Genomic DNA, 19,385 nt, shown 5'->3' with positions numbered 1-19,385 from the left:
GGAGAGTATAGTAGACCTCTTCACATAGAGAGCTTGGCATTGAATAATCAGTTTACGAGGATATCGCATCCAGTGGACGCATCCGTTTACCTTTTACATAGACTCGCTGTACCACTACAACAAAAATGGCCTAAGCTGGCAGTTTAAAAATAAACCGGATTTGAACGGTGGTCTAAGAGAATAGACACGATGCTTTTAAAAATAAACCGGATTTGAACCGATCTAACAAAAGGATGCGGGAAAGCCAAAAATACTTCTCCCGCGCACTCTCCACTTCCTGTTCGACGAGACAGAAGGTCTCCTTGCAGAGAACCAGATAATAGTTTTTTTTACGAAGAAGAATATTGCAGAGGGAGAATCACTGAATCATTGCTCAAATAGAGATTGAGAAGGAAATCTAGGGTTACAAGTGTTATGCGACTCCAAATCCAGCATCAACTTTACTTGAGAAGGTGAAGATTTCTTTCAATTTGGAGATATCCAAGTCAACATCGACCCTTATTCGTTCGAGTAGGAGAAGAGAAGGTAATGCCATATCCTTCTTGGTTTAACATTTATACTTTTAAAGCAGGAGGTCGAAGGGTATAAGGGAAGGGTTTTCGATGAAAAACCCTTCGGTAATCAAGTTAGTAACCTAATGAAAAACCCTTCGAAGCCCAAAGCATCATTCTTCCCGCCTTCTTCTCTTCAATCAGTATCTGTTTGTGGCCATGGAAAACCCCGACGAGGAGAGTTTTGCCTTAACCTATGCCCTCCTTCCTCTTAATTTGCCCACCTATTCAGCTTAACAAACCCTCTGCTTCTGTTCTGTTGCCCTAAATTTGTTCAAGTGGAGTTTCCAGTAGAAAAAACCTTCTCCATCGATGCGCTTCGTGTTCATATGGTTCTTCACTGTTTTCTTTGATTTTAGAAGTGAATTATGGCTTTTCACGTAGGTTTTGTTCCTCTTCCTCCTGCACCCTCTAAGGGCAATGAGCCTAAGGCTGTGGAAAAAATTGATTACCTAAATCTTCCTTGCCCCATACTATACGTAGAAATCAATTGAGAAGCTCTAAGTGAGTCTTTTTCTTAGTATTCTATTTTTTTATGGTTTCTCACTGCCCTTTTTTTTAATGGTTTTGTAGGTTCTAGTTCATTTCCCCCTTTTAAATAATCTATTTGATCTTTGAGTGCTTTCCTCTCTAGTAATTATGACATTATCTGCATTTATTTATTTCAATCATCTTTGTTTCAATTTAGTCTGATTTGAGATCAAATGGACGGTGAATAGGTGAAATGATGGAAAACATGAATCCATTACTCCAAGATGAAATAATGGAATTATGAATTCATAGCTTATTGTCAATGGAGTTTTTGTTTATGTTGTTTTTTTCTTGTACCTGCTCATATTTTGCGTATGAGATTTCTGACGGTGTTGAAATTTTAGTGTTGTTTCTTGTGAACTTAATTTTTGACAATGTTATGAGCACTTTTGATATAATTATGTTGTTTTGCAAATTAGTTGTAGGTTGCAGATCCCCATTTAAAGGTACAGAAGCAAATATCACTTACATCGGAAATTAACGCCATCTCCTAAACATATTCCGTCATTCATTTTTTTTTGTTAGAACTGTCTCGAATATCACACGAGTAAACTTAATTTGTGAAACTTAACTTAAGCTTTATGCTTTTTGCTTGATTTAATCTACTTAATGTGTGCTAACATATGCATATGCAAATACTTTTTTTTTGGTGAACATATAGTCATATACACATGCTTGTGTACGTAAACATAGACGCATAAAAAAAAGTTTATGCCATTTGTAGGCATAGACAATTTAGATGATGATTTCTGATGAGACCTATAAATTGCAAACAACAATCAAATCATGAAAAAGTTTCTATTAGTTTCCCTTGTTTTGGGTGGTAGTGGAGAGCAGAAGTATATAGCATGAACTGAAGAGTTTATTTAGGAGAATTTGTTTACAAAAATGATGAATTGGGTTCCTTCTTTAGGTGGCAAATCATATTTTGGCCACATTGGGGAGAACGCATTGTCATTCCAATATGTTTAGCAGAGAGACTAAGAGGGGACCTTTGCATTGCTTGGGAACAGATTTTTTTACTAATTCATAGCAAGTTTTTGTTCAACTCTGTATTTCTTTCTTTTAGTCATTTAGTACAATGTTTATGAATCTACAAGTGTTTGGTGGTGATGATTTAGATACTGAATCCCCTAGAGACAATCACACTTCGGGAACAAGTTTGAAGCAACATGGAGATTCTCAAAAGTTAATTAAAGATTCCAATAGTGAACATAATGAGCAACAAGAAACATTGACAAATGGAAGTGAGAATGTTATGGGCCCGGGAATAGGATCTCGTCACGGGTCGGTCTACGGGGAAAACCCTCTGTTTTCCCTTGTTCCTCCCTGCTCTTGATGGACCTATCTAGGCGCCCTAATGGTGATTTGTTCAAGAGATCACCTAACTCTCCTTTACTCTCTTTCTTGACTGAATATTCGATATCCTCATTCAATAATGGTGTCTCCTTAAATAGGAGATTACAAGAGTCCTAATCTTAGGGAGTCTCCTTGCTGAATAGGGAGACTTCCAATTCTATCTTGCTAAGGATAAGATAAGCTAATCCTAATCTGATAATAAGATAAACTAATCCTAATCTGATAATAAGATAAACTAATCCTAATCTGATAACTTACTAACAAGATAAGATAAGAGCAATAGAATAAGATAAGAACAAGCAAGATGATCTAATCTAGTCTGGCGGTGGGTCAGGTTCCCGTTGCTGCCGGCGGCGATGGTACGTCTTTCCAAGGAATGCGTCAATAACAGAAAACCCAATGAATGAAATGGATGGTAGTAGCAATTTACCTACAAATGAATCTCACCAATCAATGGGAGAGGTTCTGTTTTCAATGGATCTGGGACTAGTTGTCCTACACTTGGACCTGAATTATGTGCAGAAAAGCATGCAAGTAAACTAAATGACTCCACCTTCAATGTCAAGCGCTCGACTTTCTGGGGAAGGAACATTGTAAGATGTTCAACTCTGTTAACAGAGTAGGGGTAGTGCTGAAACCCAGAAGTTTAGGAGGTCTTTGTTGCAAAACAAAGTTTGGATGGCTAAGTGTCACCACCCCCTAAACCTTAAGTACAGGGTGGTAGTTTGTAATTTACCCTTTCTTTGTTTTGATGGATAATACATGATGAGCACTTGGCCATCTGAATGTTGTTAGTATCTTGTCACACCATTGACACTGATCTCTGCAAACCCTAATCAGCAATTGGCCTCTCTTTGTGGTTGCATTGTTGCTCTAACATTTTTACTTAGAATAGTTAGTGTAAATAAGAAGTTTCTTATACTTTCTAAAATATCAGTGTTCTCAATTCCTGCTTAAGTACTAGGATATGAGATGTTTCATTCTTAAAATCAAAGTTCTAATATATTGTTCTTAATCTTTTTATATTTCTTACAGACCAAGAAGAACACATCCATGGAGTCGATTGACTCTTCTGGTGAAGAAGAGTATGTTATCTCACCTTTAACAACTTAACATCTTTCTATTTACAGCTAAGAAAATTCTTACCTTTGCAATAATTCTTACATTGGCTTGAAAATGAATGGCAACTTCTTGTTTATTTGGCTAGAAAGAGGTAATCATTTCACAAAGTTTTGGAAGGTCCTTATCATGCATATGACAGTGCATTGAAACTTGAAGTTTTTTGTTTACTGTCTTGTATTCTCTCATGCGCATGGAGTTGTATCACATGGTCATTCATTGAAGTGTTTCTGACTAGACTCTTGGCTCTTAATATCAGATGTGACAGTATCGAGAAAATGGTCACACCCTGTAGGAGTTATATGATGTACCAAGAAAAAAATGGTATTTTAAAAATTTAAAATCAATTCATATCCTTACATTTCCTATGAAACGTTTTTGTTTCAATGGGTTCTTATATGAACCATTACGCTTTCATTAAAACATCTTCTCTTTCTCTTGTTTTATTTCATATTTGAGCAAGCTTACACAGAAAGCTACAGAATGGGTTTAAGGATGTACCTATTTTATCCATTTCTCTATTACCATCAATGATCTCCTTTTTACATTTTGGAAATTTACTTTGTCTACAATTATAGGTACTAGGCCAATCATGATAGGATCCATTCCGCACACATACAGGGGGGTATGTGTGTGTGTTTGTCATGCATATCATTCTGACTGACGTGGCATATATTGATATATATCATGGTCAGATCCATTATCTGATTCCTATACATATATAATTGGGAATGAAACCTTTGAGCCAAACAAGAAAATAGCACCTACATCACATCCCACATATGTTTTATTTTTGTAATGTATGAAATGAACTTCTGAATTTCTTTGAGAAATTCAGAGAAATTCATGTATCCACTGCACCTACACCTACACCACATCCCACAAGAGAATAACACCTTTCAATACCATGTATCCACTGCTTAATCATTCTGAATTTCTTTGAGAATTAGAAGAAAAAAACTAATTATGTATGTGTTCTAATGCCATATGACAACAGCCTCGGCCATCACTCAAGTGTGTAGTGGGATTAGTGTCTCTTCATACAATAGGTGAACTGATTAGTTGCAACAGTAAAGCAACTTCAAATGCTCTGCCACCATGTTCTCTAGAGATTGGTCAATTACCCATCCGGACCATCTCTGCTTCCAAAAGGATTATGGTGAAATAATATGTTAATGTTAACATCTGAGCAAGGTACCTTGGATGTTAAGATTTCTGGTAAGGGAAACAAGGAACGTGTCTGCTAACCTGAACTGCTTGTTTTTGGTAGAGCCCAGGATCAGCAAATGCTTTGGCTTACAGTTTGGCTAAGGCTGGAGTAAATAGGGGCAATATGAATGTGGTAATCTAGGGCTAGATGGGACAATGTGATAACTAGTTTGAATCTTCCAATTTTCTTTTACAGTCTCATTTTAGTGTATTGCATTCTTCTCCAATTCCTTTAAATCTTATACATATCTGAATTCCATAATCCAAAACCACAATACATTTTTTTTTTTGTAGTTTGCTAAATTCCATAATCTTGTGATGATGACTTAAAAGAAGGGTTATTAGGTGAAACTCCCCTTCACTTTTTTGAAATTCTCTTGGTATAAGGACTATCTCACTGGAGGTGTGGTTTTTAATGGCAAAAGTTTGACATAGGGTTACTATCTCATTGGAGGTGTCCAAAAGTTAGGGTAAACCCAAGAGAAAGATGGAAAAGTGAAGAGTGATTTCAAATAATAACCCAAATAAGTAATACAATCTCTTTAATTAATTGAATTAGTTAATTGTTTAGGGTATCAGACTCCTAAGTTTGCATATTCTATATATTGTGATGAGCATTAACTAATCATACACGTAATCTTGTTCTTTGTAGAGGTCAGATAGAGCTATTTGCTTATAGGTATTTACAATGTTTGAGCATAAAGCTTAGAGCATGATACAACCTTGAGGGAAAGTATCTCTATTTTGTTTGAGCATAAAACTAAACTTTTTCATTCTCTAGGCTTTGTAGCAGAGGTTGTGGAATTAGGAAATTTAAATTATTCATTTGAAACATGAATCTCCAATCGATCTTTAATCCTGAAAAATACTTTGATGATAATTATATTTAAGGAACTGTCATACAATTTGTCTTCATGCAGGAACTGTACTCAAAATTGAAGATTCTGAGAGAGATAAGGCATAATAAATTTGTTTGGTTGGGCTTGATTAAAATATCCATCTATTGCCTTAAGTTTCTGCAATATTGTATTTCATTTAGGCTGAATTTGGATTGTGGGAGTAGATTTGAAATTAGGCTACAACTCTATTCTTGGAAAGAATTTGAATTCTAGTAAAATACAGAATTTGCAAGGCTTTTCTTCCATATGCTTCCAAATTCCAAATTCCACATTGCTGAAAAAGCGGAATTTGAAATCCACCTTCATATAATAATCATTACCCTAATGAGTTGGGCTCTCTAAAGTGCATATAATAAATCAAAGATGTATTGACAAGACAAATAAGCATGTGTATATATGGCTCAACTTGGAGTGCAAAGCCTTATATTTTACACGTGGTTTGAAGATTTCCTAATGCATGGTTGAAAAGGGCTGTGAGAATGGTGTGAGCACAGTTTTGTGAGGGCTGAATCCGCTCACCTTTGATGTTGTTTGCCCTTCTTACATTACATGTGGTTTGAAGATTTGTAAGTAGGTAAAGAACTCGCACCAACTGAATTTTGAACTACTATTGATATTCCAATTAATTGCTTAAAATTCAGCCCATGTAAATTTTAGTTACTAGTCCTATCTTTATAGTTAAAATATTTGAACATAATTCTAATATTTATATGTTTTGATTTGCAGGTTCAACCAATATGTTAAGTGGATTTGCATTGGAAGATGTACTGCATTATTAGAGAATTTGATTTTTCTTTAAGTTCTTGTACTATTTATATGTCAATTGGATATTGTATTTGAACAATGTCTTTTGGATATTTTAATATATAATCTTTGAATTAATAGATCTCATTTTAAATTGATTTTTATCAAATGGTTTTGTTTTATTAAATAGGTATGAAACTGCTAAATTAATAAACAATTCAAGTACCACAAAAATCCTGCAATTAAGTGGGTATATGATTTTTTTTGAAAAAAAATAGGTTTATCCCGGCGGTCATGTTCGCCGGCTTAGCTACCAACTTGGTAAAAATAAAAATGAAAAAAAAATCTAAGCCGGCGGTCATGGAAATGCTGGTTTAGCCGCAAACACTCCTAAGCCGGCGGTCATTTAGCACCTAAGCCGGCGGTTCGGACCACCACCTAAGGACGTTAGGGAATTTGATAGAAAGCTAAGGTGGCGGTCTCGGACCTAAGCCGACGGTCATAACCGCCGCCTTATTAAAGCTAACTCGGCGGCTCCAATAGATTGCCACTTTAGAGCAACTTAAACCGCCTTCGCCCAACCATCAATGTGATAACAGGATTTCTCAAAAATTTGTATTAACCAATACAAAACTTGCACGGCAATGATACCAAACACAACCAAAATCTTCTGTTCTATCAATGAAAATGGGAATGTGTTTTTGTCAAGCCTGCATACTTTGTTGCTAAAAACATCATTGGTAAGCAAGAAAACATATCTGGATCCCTGCTTAATGACAATTCTTGGAAACTGATTTGGAGGTGGTGTGAATGGAATTTCAATAAGAGAAAGCTTAGAGAAAGGTAGTTCCTTCAGCTATATTGGCAACTGGTTTAATAGCATGCTATTATCTCTACGAAAAACAAACCTGGCTAAGAAATCATGGCTAATATTTCGATTATATTGTGGATTATTTGGAAAGAAAGAAATGAATTTTATTTTGAAAATTTTGAGATTAGTAACTGTTGAAAGGTCACTGATCCAGAAGCTAAGGCCCCATTTATGGTGGAAGTTGCAGGTAGTTGGCTTTTGGAAAATTAATATCATTGCTAGCCTTTTGAATTCTGATCATGCAGCAGTTGGTTTTCTGATTAGAAATTTTGAAGGTCTGCGTTGGGGAACTGGTTGCAGTTTATGTTGTGCTTCTTCCCCTCTTTTGGCTAAAGCAAAGTTTTACTCGAAGTTGTTAATTTATTTGCAGTGAGATTCAACCTGGATAATATTTTATTTGAATCAGACAGTAGTCACTTAATTTCCAGTATTAATGGTGATGAAAACTCCTGGCAGCAAAACATCCATTATATTTGCAAAGATAATAACCACTTGTGTGCAGGCAAGTCAGTTAGGTTCCTTTGGTGCCTCAGAGAGAAGCAAATAAGGTGGGTTTGGTTTGAAGGAAAATCTTTAAGTGTTTGATGCTGCACCTCTTTAATTATCTTTAAAGATTAGAAAAGATTTTGTAGCTCTTCTTTGTGGTTAATGGAATGTTTTCTTACAAAATATAAAAAATAAAAAATAAAAGATTGTAAAAATAATGTAATCCACTAGTTTCAAGTTTTCAATGGTGGTTCCCAGAACTAGGGGTGCTCATAAAAAACAAAAAACCGAATTAAACTGGTGAAGCCAAATCGAACAACCCAGTGGTGGTAAATCGAACCGGCCTATATATATATATTTATAATAGATGATATTTATTTGTAGTATATATTGTAAATACTACAATATATATTATAAATATATTATATATTTATTTGTAGTATATATTGTAAATATAAAAAGTCAAAAACAGAAGAACTGAACCAGTTAAAGGACCGGTTTAGTTTGAAAAAAACCCCGGTTCAGGAGCACCCCTGCTAAAAAGTAGGGGTTCATTCGAGCTAAATCGAGCCAAATACCTGGCTATTCAAGTTTAGCTCAGTAGAAAAGTATTAAGCTTGAGTTTGGGCTTGATCTAGATTCGAGCTAGAGACATGAACTTAAATTCACTTAGAGCTCGATAAGAGCCAAGTTTCATATAAAAAGTAAAAAAATATACATATAAAAATAAAAAATTATATATAAAATTATTTATATAATTAAAAATTGTACATATAATATAAGTTCAATTAGGCTCATGTGCTGAACTTCATTAGGCTCGAGCTTGGCTGGATGAGCAAATGAGCCTACATGCATATTTGATTCAAGTTTGGCTTGAAGCTCGGTTTTAACCGAATTGGATCAAACTTTTTACAAGAACTGAGCTCAAATAGCTTGTAAAAAGCTCAGTTTCTTGGAAGAAATGTAGGTAAAGGTTAGCATTGATCCCCGCACCTCTTGTATGCTAAGTGAGCAGCATTCTACTGTATGGAAAATCTATCATCAGCCAATACAAAAAAAAAAAAGATAAAAAAATAAAAAACAAAAGAGAAAGAAGAAACTCTTTCTCAAGCTGATATTGATAACATACATACAAATGAAAAAGAGAAAATGGAGATGCGGGGTATCAATTTAAGCGCTCTATCATTTAAGCTACATTCCCATTATATATAATGGTAGGTTATTAAAGCTTAAAATTATATTCATTAGAAATCTTCTATCTTTCAAATTCAAAATTTGATCCTGTAATCAGAATAGATGAGATATTAATGAAGGGAACATAAAGAAAATATTGTCCCTCTCGGGGTGTAACTGTTGGTGTTTTATAGACAGAGAATAAGGTAAAGAAAGATTAAATTCAATTGGATGCTTGATTGGATGAAGGATCTCATTGTGGATGCATGGGGACAATAGGTTCTCCTATGTTTTCCCATTCAATTCTTAGCAATGAAACAATGAATTTATTCAATGGCCTTCAGAAAAGGTGGCCTCTACATGATCTTGGTGGGTTGACAACGGTGAATACAGTAGTAGAGATCATCACATAGAGAGATTGGCATTAGATAGTCATTTTACGTGGCCATCGTATCCCATTCACCCATTGGTGCACCTTTTGGTTATTACATATTCCAACACATACCTGTGCGGTTTTTTGCATATTCTGACCCATACCGTGTGAAACATTAATTTAATTATTTACATTAGTTAAGTTATAATTAAATTATTTAATTACTTACACTAACAATATTCCGACCCATACCCATTAGTTTGATTACTTAAACTAACAATATTTGTTAAATTATTTTTCATATCATTTTATTACTGTAATTATTAACTAATTTTTAAATTGCTTTTGGAAAAAAATCAGATATTTAATTATGACGATTTAATTGTTATACTTTTATTGCAATGTTTAATTTTCACAAAATAATTTCAGAGATTTAATTATGAAAATTAATTTATTTAATAATTTTGGAAAATTATTATTTTTAGAACATTCATTTACTTTCATAAATTAAATTTTAATTTTTTGAATATACTATTAAATTAGAATAAATTAATTTTCAGAAAATCCAACAACAATCCAATGCCATAAATTAATTTAAATTGTTTAATAACTTTTGGAAAAGCTATAAATGTTTTTATCAGCTATTTGAGAGAGAATAAATGTTTAATAATAATAGTAATAATTATAATACTAATAATCATATTAATAATTGTTATTAATTTCTTTTAATTAATTTTGCATTTAACTATTATTAATTTATAGTAATTACTAATAATAATAATAAAATAATATTTATTTTTTTCAAGTTGATTGGACCGTTCTTTTGATTGTTTTGATTTGTTTATAAGTCTGGGTTGTTTCAATCTTTGATTAACAAAATCCATGCATCACACGGGTCCCCGTTGCTTAAATCTATATCGAATACTTTTAATAATATAAAACCTGTATTCAAAACCAGTTTGAAAAATAAACAACCCTTTCATTTGGGTGGTGGATAAGTATTAGATCATTTGAGTCAAATGGATCAATCAATGGTCTCATAGTTAAATAAACCACTCTTTAATAATGCAGTACTGAACTTTGAGAATGTGCCACTTTAGTTCAGCTGTTAGCATTCCATCAATTATTTGATGCATGTACTGTCACATACAATTTGAAACATTTCAAAATTTCATAATTATCCTTCACATATAATTAAATAGAGACTGTTTTCACACATTATTCATCATTTTCTTCCTTGAGACTGAATCAAAGCAGTGATGAACAGAGTCCCAAACTCACTACCATTCCACTTCCTCTCTCCACTAATATTCTCTCTATTCCCCTCTCTTCTTCTTCTTCTTCGTCTTCTTCTTCTTCTTCCTCCTCCTCCTCCTCCTCCTTATGGTGTGAACTTCCTAAGTCTTCCTAGAGTTCTTGTACATGCTCCTTTCGGAAACTTGCAGCAGTGAGCATTGTAATAATCAATTGATTGTTCATATTTACTAGTGCTGGATAAAGTGGTACTTTTCAATTCAAATACTAAAATGAGATCATCCCCAAATCACAAGGTACTAATCCACAATTTACCAAATAAATAAGTATAAATATTACAAAAATTTCCACATGCAACGTTAGTACTATTGTTATTTTGGGCTTTCCCCTTTGTTGACGACAGAATCAGGTACAAACAGTTGTCCAAAGAACCTCCTTTGAGAAAAAGGCTTGGATAATTGTTGTGCTTATTTCTCTGTATATATGGAGTTTTGGGCAGTTCATGGTATATTTGAATTAGCGATCAATCTTATCCATAAAAACAATGGTGTTGCTAAATAGTGGAAAACTGGAAATGATGGCAATTCTCCTTTCATCAAATCTCTAGCATCGATCTATGACCTTGAAGAGAACTAGTTTTGATGGGTATTGTACAAAGGACATCTCTTCGATTTGTCTATGTCATACATGGATCCAACACTTGATTTTACTAAAAAAGGTTCAACATTTGAATGGTACTACAAAACCTTCCTTGATGAAAGCTAATTGGGTTTGGATTTGTAGTTTAACTTGAGCCGTTGGAGTGTTTTGCACTGGGCAAGATGGATAGCCATAACGATCTCTTTAATATAAAAACAATAACGGCTTTGATGTTACCTCTATACTACAAACCATTATTGTTTCATTTAGAATCAGAAGATTAAGTTTTGACTAACCTGTTGGACAAGCTAGGATGGACGGGGGCTGAACGAAAGGGTTACAACAAATATTTGGATTGCCTGACAGTTTAGATGGATATTGGTGTTGATCCTATATGTTTTGATGATAACAAACTTATTGAGAGTACTAACAAGGAGAAAAGCTAAGTGTATAGTTGCAGTAAATCCTTAATTGAATTTAAGAGACTTATTAGTGAAGCAAATGGTAATCTTTGGCACAAAGGAACAACTAATTCAAATGGTGAAAATACTCTCCAAGAAAAGAAAGAAAGAAGCGGTGCTACCATGACAACTTTTTACTCTATACCACTAGGCACTTTCTTGAGGTAGTCATTTGTAGAATGCACAACATTGGGTTTAACTGTGATTGGCCTCAACATTACAAGACCTTAAAGACTAATGGTTAAATAAGTTATAAGTGGCTATGTTTTCTCCATACTTTATCTGAGCTAAAATGAGAAATTTCCAAGTGTGAAAACCTAAGGAATCGATTTTCTGTTTGTAGGTGTCACCCGTTAAAGTTTTCAAAAGCTGATCATATCTTATAGTCAACTGCCCACAATGTAGTAGTCGACTATCTGTGATAGTGTCATTGAGTATTTAACTACCCATGAAGTAGTAGACAACCTGTGACAGCCAAGTTTGGTGTCACACTAACCCTGGCCAATAACCGACTAATGGACAAGGGGTCAGTAAAAAAGTTCACTGAGAGCAATAAGCAATAGAGGAATCTTGAGTGAAGAGAATCTAAACTTAAAAGAGGTTTCATCCTTGGAGAAAAGCTTGCAAAAGCTATTTGTACTTCATTAATTATCTCTAAGAGTCTTTAATCTCTACATAGTTAGGGGCATTTTATATTGTGCTTCCATTGTTTTATCTATTGTATTAGGAGCTAAGTATTCTATGATTAAACACCACAGTGGTTTGGATAACACCCGAAAGTCTATTTGGTTAAAAGTCATGTTGGCACTTGTGAAGTCCAATTGTTATAAAGGTCTTGTTGGCACTTAATAAGTCCAATTGGTTGTAAATGTTTTGCAGGCACCTAGGGAGTCTAGCTAGGTGGAAATATTTGTATACTTTTATTGTTTGGTTTTGTAGTTTGTAGATACTCATTTCATACTACTTTTTTTATCACACAAGTACTTCACACTATATTGCTCACAATTTGTTTTTGTTTAGCACGATAAGTTTTGAACAGGTATTGGTTTTGGGGGGAAATCTTGTAGAACCCAATCAGGTCACCAGAGCTAACAACTAATTCCATGTTGGTGAAGAATAAGTTGATCACTAGGATGGGGAAAGTGGGTAATAGGAGAGCTACTATGTTAGGAATTTGGATTTTTCCCTCATACCATCCTCATAGCTCTTACATCCATCCATTGGGAGTGTCTCCATGAATAGAAACATATAAATACGGAGATGCTCCTAATGCATGACAACAAGGCCAGTAAGGATGGATTTTGTGAGGACAAAATCTGAATGCCTATGCTAGGCAATAGTGGGAAAAAGAACAATGGGAAAGAAAAAGTAGAAAAGAAAGAAATAAAAAGGAAAAATGGAGGAATAGAAGTGAGGAGGGAAAGGGATAGAATTGGTGGCATTGCTCTGGTTGCAGGAAAATAATAGAGATGTAGAAGACTGGTTTTTGACATCCATTGTTACTGTTCAATCTGTTTCTCTGCAATAGTCAGATGAGGCTATAGGAAATAGGGGAGAAATAAAATGGAAAAAGGGTCTATTTGGTTTGTAGTTGGAATTGCAATTAGAATCAAAACCCCTCGGAATCAAAATCAGAACAGTTTATTCCCTTAACTTGTTTGGTTCAGACAAGAATTGGAATCAGCTGGAATGGGATCTCATTCCCAAGGGAGGGGATACCATTCCACCAGGAATAGGAATGGGATTCTGATTCTGCCTAAATAAATAGTTGGGGCCATTTTAGTTACGATTTCAAACCCCTATTCCTAAAAATCAAATGACCCACAATATAGATGAAGAGGGGAGATAGAGGAGAAGGAAATGGGAGAAGGAAGAGAGAGGAGGAAGTGAAGAAGGGAGGGGATGACGAGACTGTTTCTTCGTTTGATTTTGATTTAGAGAAAAGCAAAAAAAAAAAAAAAGGTAGAAAGAAAACAAGAAGGGGGGCCGAGATGAACTCACATTCTATGGACCCAACCCTCCAATAAAATTTGAACATGCCATTTTAGTTTTAAAATGATTCAAAACATAGGGTTGGGCTATGATATGGGAAAAACGTTTCTCCAATGAACTAGAATCATAAACATTGTAATCACTCAGTTGTTATTTATCAAAATTCATAGGTAGGTTTTAATTGGTCAAAACTCTTTTGATACCATGTCTTTCTCGCATCATAGATTTTCCAAAAACATAATGTCAATATCATCAACTTTGATGGTGAATTTTGTATAAAGATTTAAAATTAATAGTCATTTTTGAGTTACAACAGACCCTATCACAACTATTCCCTTCTTTAAGTACCAAAAAAAAAAAAAAAAAACTATCCCCTTCTTTGGTTTTTGCCTGAGAGACAAAGATCTTAGACCATAACCACGATTTTGACAAACCCAAACAATAGTGACAATGGTAAGTGATACATTGATGATAATTCTAGACACGATACCTACAATTCTAGACCATAACCACCGAGATTGATTTTAATCTATGGGGTGGTAGGTGATGTTCAACCAAGACCCATGCGTTGAGATGGATGAAAATTAACGAAGAGGGGCTTTGGTTCAATAACAGGTGAACTCAAACAATTGCTGTAATTGAACTTTCAAAAATGAAAAAAAAAAAAAAAGAATTGAGAGAAAAGGGGGAAGAAGGAGAAAAATCTTTATATATATACATTTTTGGTTTAATGTCTAAAAGAGTATTTTATAGTGTAGATGAGAAATTGGATGATGTGTTTTTATTCAAAAGGGTTAACTGTTGTGTACCGTGAATAAAGATGTATAGAATAACCACACTACATCTCCATAAACATTTCAATCTACTTTAAAGGACATGTTCATATTTATTGGAGATTGATGTAAAAAGTGAGTTGAAAGGTTGATAGGATGCAAATTCGGTAGGAGCACATTACCTTAATGAACAACTGTTAAATCTTAAAAATTTAAACTGATGTGGTAAAGTATGATTGGTCAGTCCATGTAAATGGTGGACCTTTGAGAGCATAAAGCTTTCACGTGTGGCGTGAAGGAAATAAGGGGCAAACCATACTATGATGTTTCTCAATCCTTGCCATAATTTCTCGGGAATTCTGGGTATTTCCTTTCATTACCCACAATAAAGTATAGAATGGAAATTTGAGTGCAGAAGGACAGACGTGAAAACTTGTGTCCACATGATGGGGTGGGGGATCTCAACTAGATGCTGTTTAGTGTGACATTGCTTGGGTTAGTTCTAGTGCTTAAAAAACATCACCAGTGGATTTGAGTCCCATTTTACTTGTGAAAAATGCCGCGAAGACAAATGAAAATCAAATACAATTCATAACTCAATGTAGAGCTACAATTTTGGTTGGGTTAGCACGAATGCAACCTGGAAAAATAGGATTGGGTTGGGTTGAGTTGACAAGTATGAACCCGGTTTAATTTCAGAATGAGATAGGGTTGAGGCTTTAGCCAATCTAAACCCAATTTAGCTTCATATATAATTATGTATTTATTTAAGTAGTTTTTTCTAAAGCACGATACTTGTGTCATTTTATATATAATGAGATAAATATTAAATTGACCCCAACCCTATATAGTAGGGGAGAAAAACTATGGTTTTCAAAACCGGACTGAACCGGACGGTCGGACCAGAAAAACCGGGAACCGGTCACTTGATTGGTTCCATTTTTCCCCAAACCCGCTTTTCCCCTCAAAACTGTTGATTTTGGTCAGCAAACCACTGAACCGGCCGGTTAACCGTTCGAACGGTTTTGACTTTTTTCAAAATTTTTAATTTTTTTTGTCAAAACGGTCGGACCATTCAAACCGGTAACCGGACCCCTGACCGGTTCAGTTTTAAAAACCATGAAAAAAACAATTGACTGATATAAGCACAGAAGTTGGGCCAAACCAAGCCCAACCTGAACCAACCTGATCTCAACCCAATTCGAAGTTTTCAAGTTTGGATTGGGGTTCAACAGCTTGGATTGGGTTAGAATTGACTTCAACCCGATCTAACCTGGCCCAAATTACACCCCTATCTTGGATTGGGATGGGATCTCCACTATAAAAACATTTCTTCAAACTTAGGGGTATAAGAGACTTTGAGTTGTAAAATGTGATGAGCTTACTCCAATTGTTGGTGGAAGTATTCCTTGATTCTTCTAAACTAGATGGATGAATATGGACTTGTACTCCCTCTAGTTCCTTCTATTGTATTTCATTTTTTAGAGTTCTCTCCAAGCCCTCCATTAGTTCTTTGCCCTCTTTCCCAAGTAAGGTGATTTGGCACAAACCTATCCCTACTGGGATTGGTTCATTCCACTGAGAAGTTTCCCATCAAAAGATTAATGCTTTTGTTTTGCTAAAGATTAATACTTTTGTTTTGCTTCAGTGCAAAAATTGGAACTTATCCCCACACTGGTGTGTCTTATGTAAAGTTGATAATGAGAGTAATTACTGAGATTTTAAAAACTGACCCAGAAACGGAACAGTTTTGGCCACCGATTTTCGGGTCAGCAATTCGACCGTCCTAGTCAAACGGTTCGAACTGTTTGAACATCTTACCCATTAGATTGGAATATTATAGTAAAATGCATACTATATAAGAGAAAATAAGGTCTGAATGATAGGTTTAAAAAAAAAAGGAAGAGGACTTGCAGGTTGCAACGGTGACGACGACGACTGCGGCAACAGTGACGACAACGGCGATGGTGATAGCAAACTACAGCTGCAACAACGACAACGATGGTGGCAAACTGGTGATGAAAGTAGATCTGAGATTTCTTAGTCTCTTAGATCTCACTCTCTCAGCCTCATACATCTCAGATCTCTCTCACCGTCTCATGCAAGAGACAGATTTAAGCAGATCTGAGATTTCTCAATTTTTAAAACCTTGACGCAAACCATTCTCTAAGTCAAACAATTCAACGATCAAACCATCTGGGTCAACAGTTTGTTGACTAATTCAACGATTTTTGACCAAACACCGGATTTGGGGTAAAACAAAACCGGTTGCTTGAACGGTTTCCGGTCCAAATGGTCTAACCATCCGAATCAACGACGGTTCGAAAGCATTGATAGTTATCATTTACTCATCCCTTATGATTATACTACATCTATTTGTTCCTTTCTGGATGTAGGCGAAATCCTTACAAAGCCTTTTTATTCTAAGCTTTCTCCTGCAACCAAATAAGAGGGAAAGACTAATGTGACAATGCACTAAAGCAGCAATACTATAGATGTTATGGGAAGAAAGGAATCAAAGAATTTTCATAAAAAAGGAAAAAAAAAACAAGGCTTGATTGAAACAATAATGATCAGGGTTGCCCATTAGGTAAAGTCTTTAGACATCTTCTCTAATGTTATAACAGATGACATTCTTAGGAATTAGAAGTGGCGAATTTTGCTCCTAACAAGATTGGTATTATCCATCTTTGGTCTCCACCAACATTAGGGTTTATTAAGCTCAACTTTGATGGTAGCAACATGGTAAACACAAGACTATCATGAATTCATGGTGTATTTATGAATGAAAAGAGCAAAGTTATTGCCCTATATTCAGGGCCAGTAGAGAGGGAGATTTTCTTAGAGCTGAGGTTTTACCAATGATGGAAGGAGTGCAAAGGGCAGACTTCGAATATGGGGAAATTAACAGTGGAAGAGGGCTCACAATTGGTGGTAAACAGGCTTAAAAATGAAGAAATGAAAATGTGGATTTACAATAATGAAATAGAAAAAATTCAGGTGGTTAACAAGGTACATGGAAATCTCATTCAGTTGGTGTATGTGTAGTGCTAATTCCATTGTATATACATTAGTGAAACAAGGGGTGGGGCGGCAATATCTATTCTGGGCACAATTGTAAGGAATGGGTGTTGTCAAGGGGAGAGAGAGAGGCTCTTTTATCTCTCAGTCTTTACCTGTACACTTACTCTTTGTACCATAACATTTTCCTGATCTTAATGAAAGCTTATAGTGGTCGATCAAAAAATTAAAAAAAAAAAAAAATCGTTGCTGCAGGGAGATCTCAGTTCTTCACGTCGCTAAATTCAATAGTAACTCCATTCAAGCATCCGCTTGACTGAAATTACAGCCATTGTCTTGATAGAATTGTGCATACGTGAGAGAATATCCACTAGGTTGGACTTTTGACTGTTTAAATTGTAATCACGAGGTCTCTGAAACAACAGCTCTAGCGATCATCACGGTACTCTGGGTTCTCTTTCAAGATGACAAAACCTTCCAGGATGGGTGAAAGTGGAATGTATCTGCAAAAACAGAAATTCATTAGTGTGCACTGAATGATTCAAGGTTAGCACTGAGCTATCGTTTTTCAGAAAATCATTCAGTTGTTTACTTCTCTGTAGCTAGTTCAGCCCTATCGCCAGCTGCAAGCAAAACTGGGGTCGAGTGTGTTTGAAATCCAGTTATGGTCTTAGGTCGTCCGGCCTGGCCAACCACATCAACAGCTTGGCCCACCCGAACAGGGACAGACAGAGGTTTCAGATTCTCATCCACAGTCAACAACATTCTTGGCTGTAACATTGAACAGTGAATGAATAAATAACTTGAGATAAAACAGACAGTATACCAGAAAATCACTGAAACTAGTACAAAAAATTGTGACTAAAATCAAGGATGAAAAAGTCAAAGTCAGACCTGTATGGCCACAACAACGAAGTAGAGGACATAGTGGTATTTCCCCAAGATGATAGATTTCATGTCAAGACATGCATGCAGTAAGACCACTAATCCAGCAAGTGCCATCCTGGAGGGAAAAGAAAACAATGAGATTTGAAAGCTACCTCAGCCTATATGCAATTAGTTATTAAGACTGAAATTGGAATTCAAGTCCATCAAAGAGGAGGTTTTTCTTATGTGGCAGACGTGGAATAATTTGATTTTACAACTGGTGATAGAAGGCATGGAATCATCTCCAAATTTAAAGAGCTTAGTTTGAATTAGTCCTACTTTACTACTTAAGGATGGAATCATCCATGTCTTCAAGAATTAATGTAGGGCTTAGAAAGGGAGAAGAGGTTAAGAAATTAATGATGGAATCATCCATGCCACAATGACATGGAATCATCCATGTCTCCATAAAGCCCCAGTTGCAAGAGTCATAATCGCTCCCAAATATGTTATGACGTCAAACCTTGGGACCTTCAGAAACTTTTTGGTGAGCTACATGAGAATAACATTATTGATAGAAGCCTTGGTTATTCTAAATTGCCTTCATACCAAGAAATCAGGTTTACTAATTGTTAGGACCAAAAGGCATCCATCCAATCAGCTTGATCGGTAACATCTATAAGAATCACTTTAAGATACTACCCAAAGAATCAGGTAAGTATTAGGATTAATCTCCTTTTTTCCAGTGTTATGGAGAGCCATAAAAATTCTTGAATAACAACCTTTGGGTCTTGGAGGACTCATTCTCAATAGTAAATCTAGAAAACAGCCATGGTCATGCAGACAGCAATTTCTTAGGTAGCCACAAAATAGAGAAAGCCTTGGTGATAGATATGGTGGACAAAAGTTTGTTCTGAATGGCTATCCTCCAAAGGATTTTACACTTCCAATCAAGGTAAAAAACAAGGTGATTTGCAGATGATACATCCCCTACCCTTTTTCTAACACAGAGTAGATAACGAGCAGCTAGTTTTCTATCATATGGTGCTTTGGAATGTAGATT

General features: G+C 35.3%; 1 protein-coding gene and 1 long non-coding RNA gene across 3 annotated transcripts in view; one reads left to right on the top strand and one right to left on the bottom strand.

Moving 5' to 3' along the window:
- The first annotated feature begins 222 nt into the window (after positions 1-222).
- On the top strand, positions 223-6,574 carry LOC104606416 (uncharacterized). The gene is made up of 3 exons (XR_736768.3): positions 223-525; positions 3,477-3,526; positions 6,395-6,574. It is a non-coding gene; the product is annotated as an uncharacterized LOC104606416 (long non-coding RNA).
- Positions 6,575-17,478: 10,904 nt separating this feature from the next.
- The window catches only part of LOC104606415 (26S proteasome non-ATPase regulatory subunit 2 homolog A-like), a 44,740-nt gene continuing 42,833 nt past the window's right edge, over positions 17,479-19,385 (bottom strand). For both annotated transcript variants that reach the window (XM_010271588.3, XM_010271590.3), the window contains exons 23-25: positions 18,350-18,458; positions 18,048-18,226; positions 17,479-17,958 (exon numbers count right to left, since the gene is read on the bottom strand). In XM_010271588.3, the coding sequence (XP_010269890.1) occupies positions 17,883-17,958; positions 18,048-18,226; positions 18,350-18,458 (364 nt within the window). In that variant the 3' untranslated portion in view covers positions 17,479-17,882. The remainder of the gene's footprint in view (positions 17,959-18,047; positions 18,227-18,349; positions 18,459-19,385) is intronic.

The sequence above is a fragment of the Nelumbo nucifera genome, chromosome 6, assembly GCF_055504915.1.
Source record: "Nelumbo nucifera cultivar China Antique chromosome 6, China Antique-T2T, whole genome shotgun sequence".
NCBI lineage: Eukaryota > Viridiplantae > Streptophyta > Magnoliopsida > Proteales > Nelumbonaceae > Nelumbo > Nelumbo nucifera.
The sequence above is the reverse complement of the archived record's forward strand: the minus strand, read 5'-3'. Positions and strand labels throughout refer to the sequence as shown.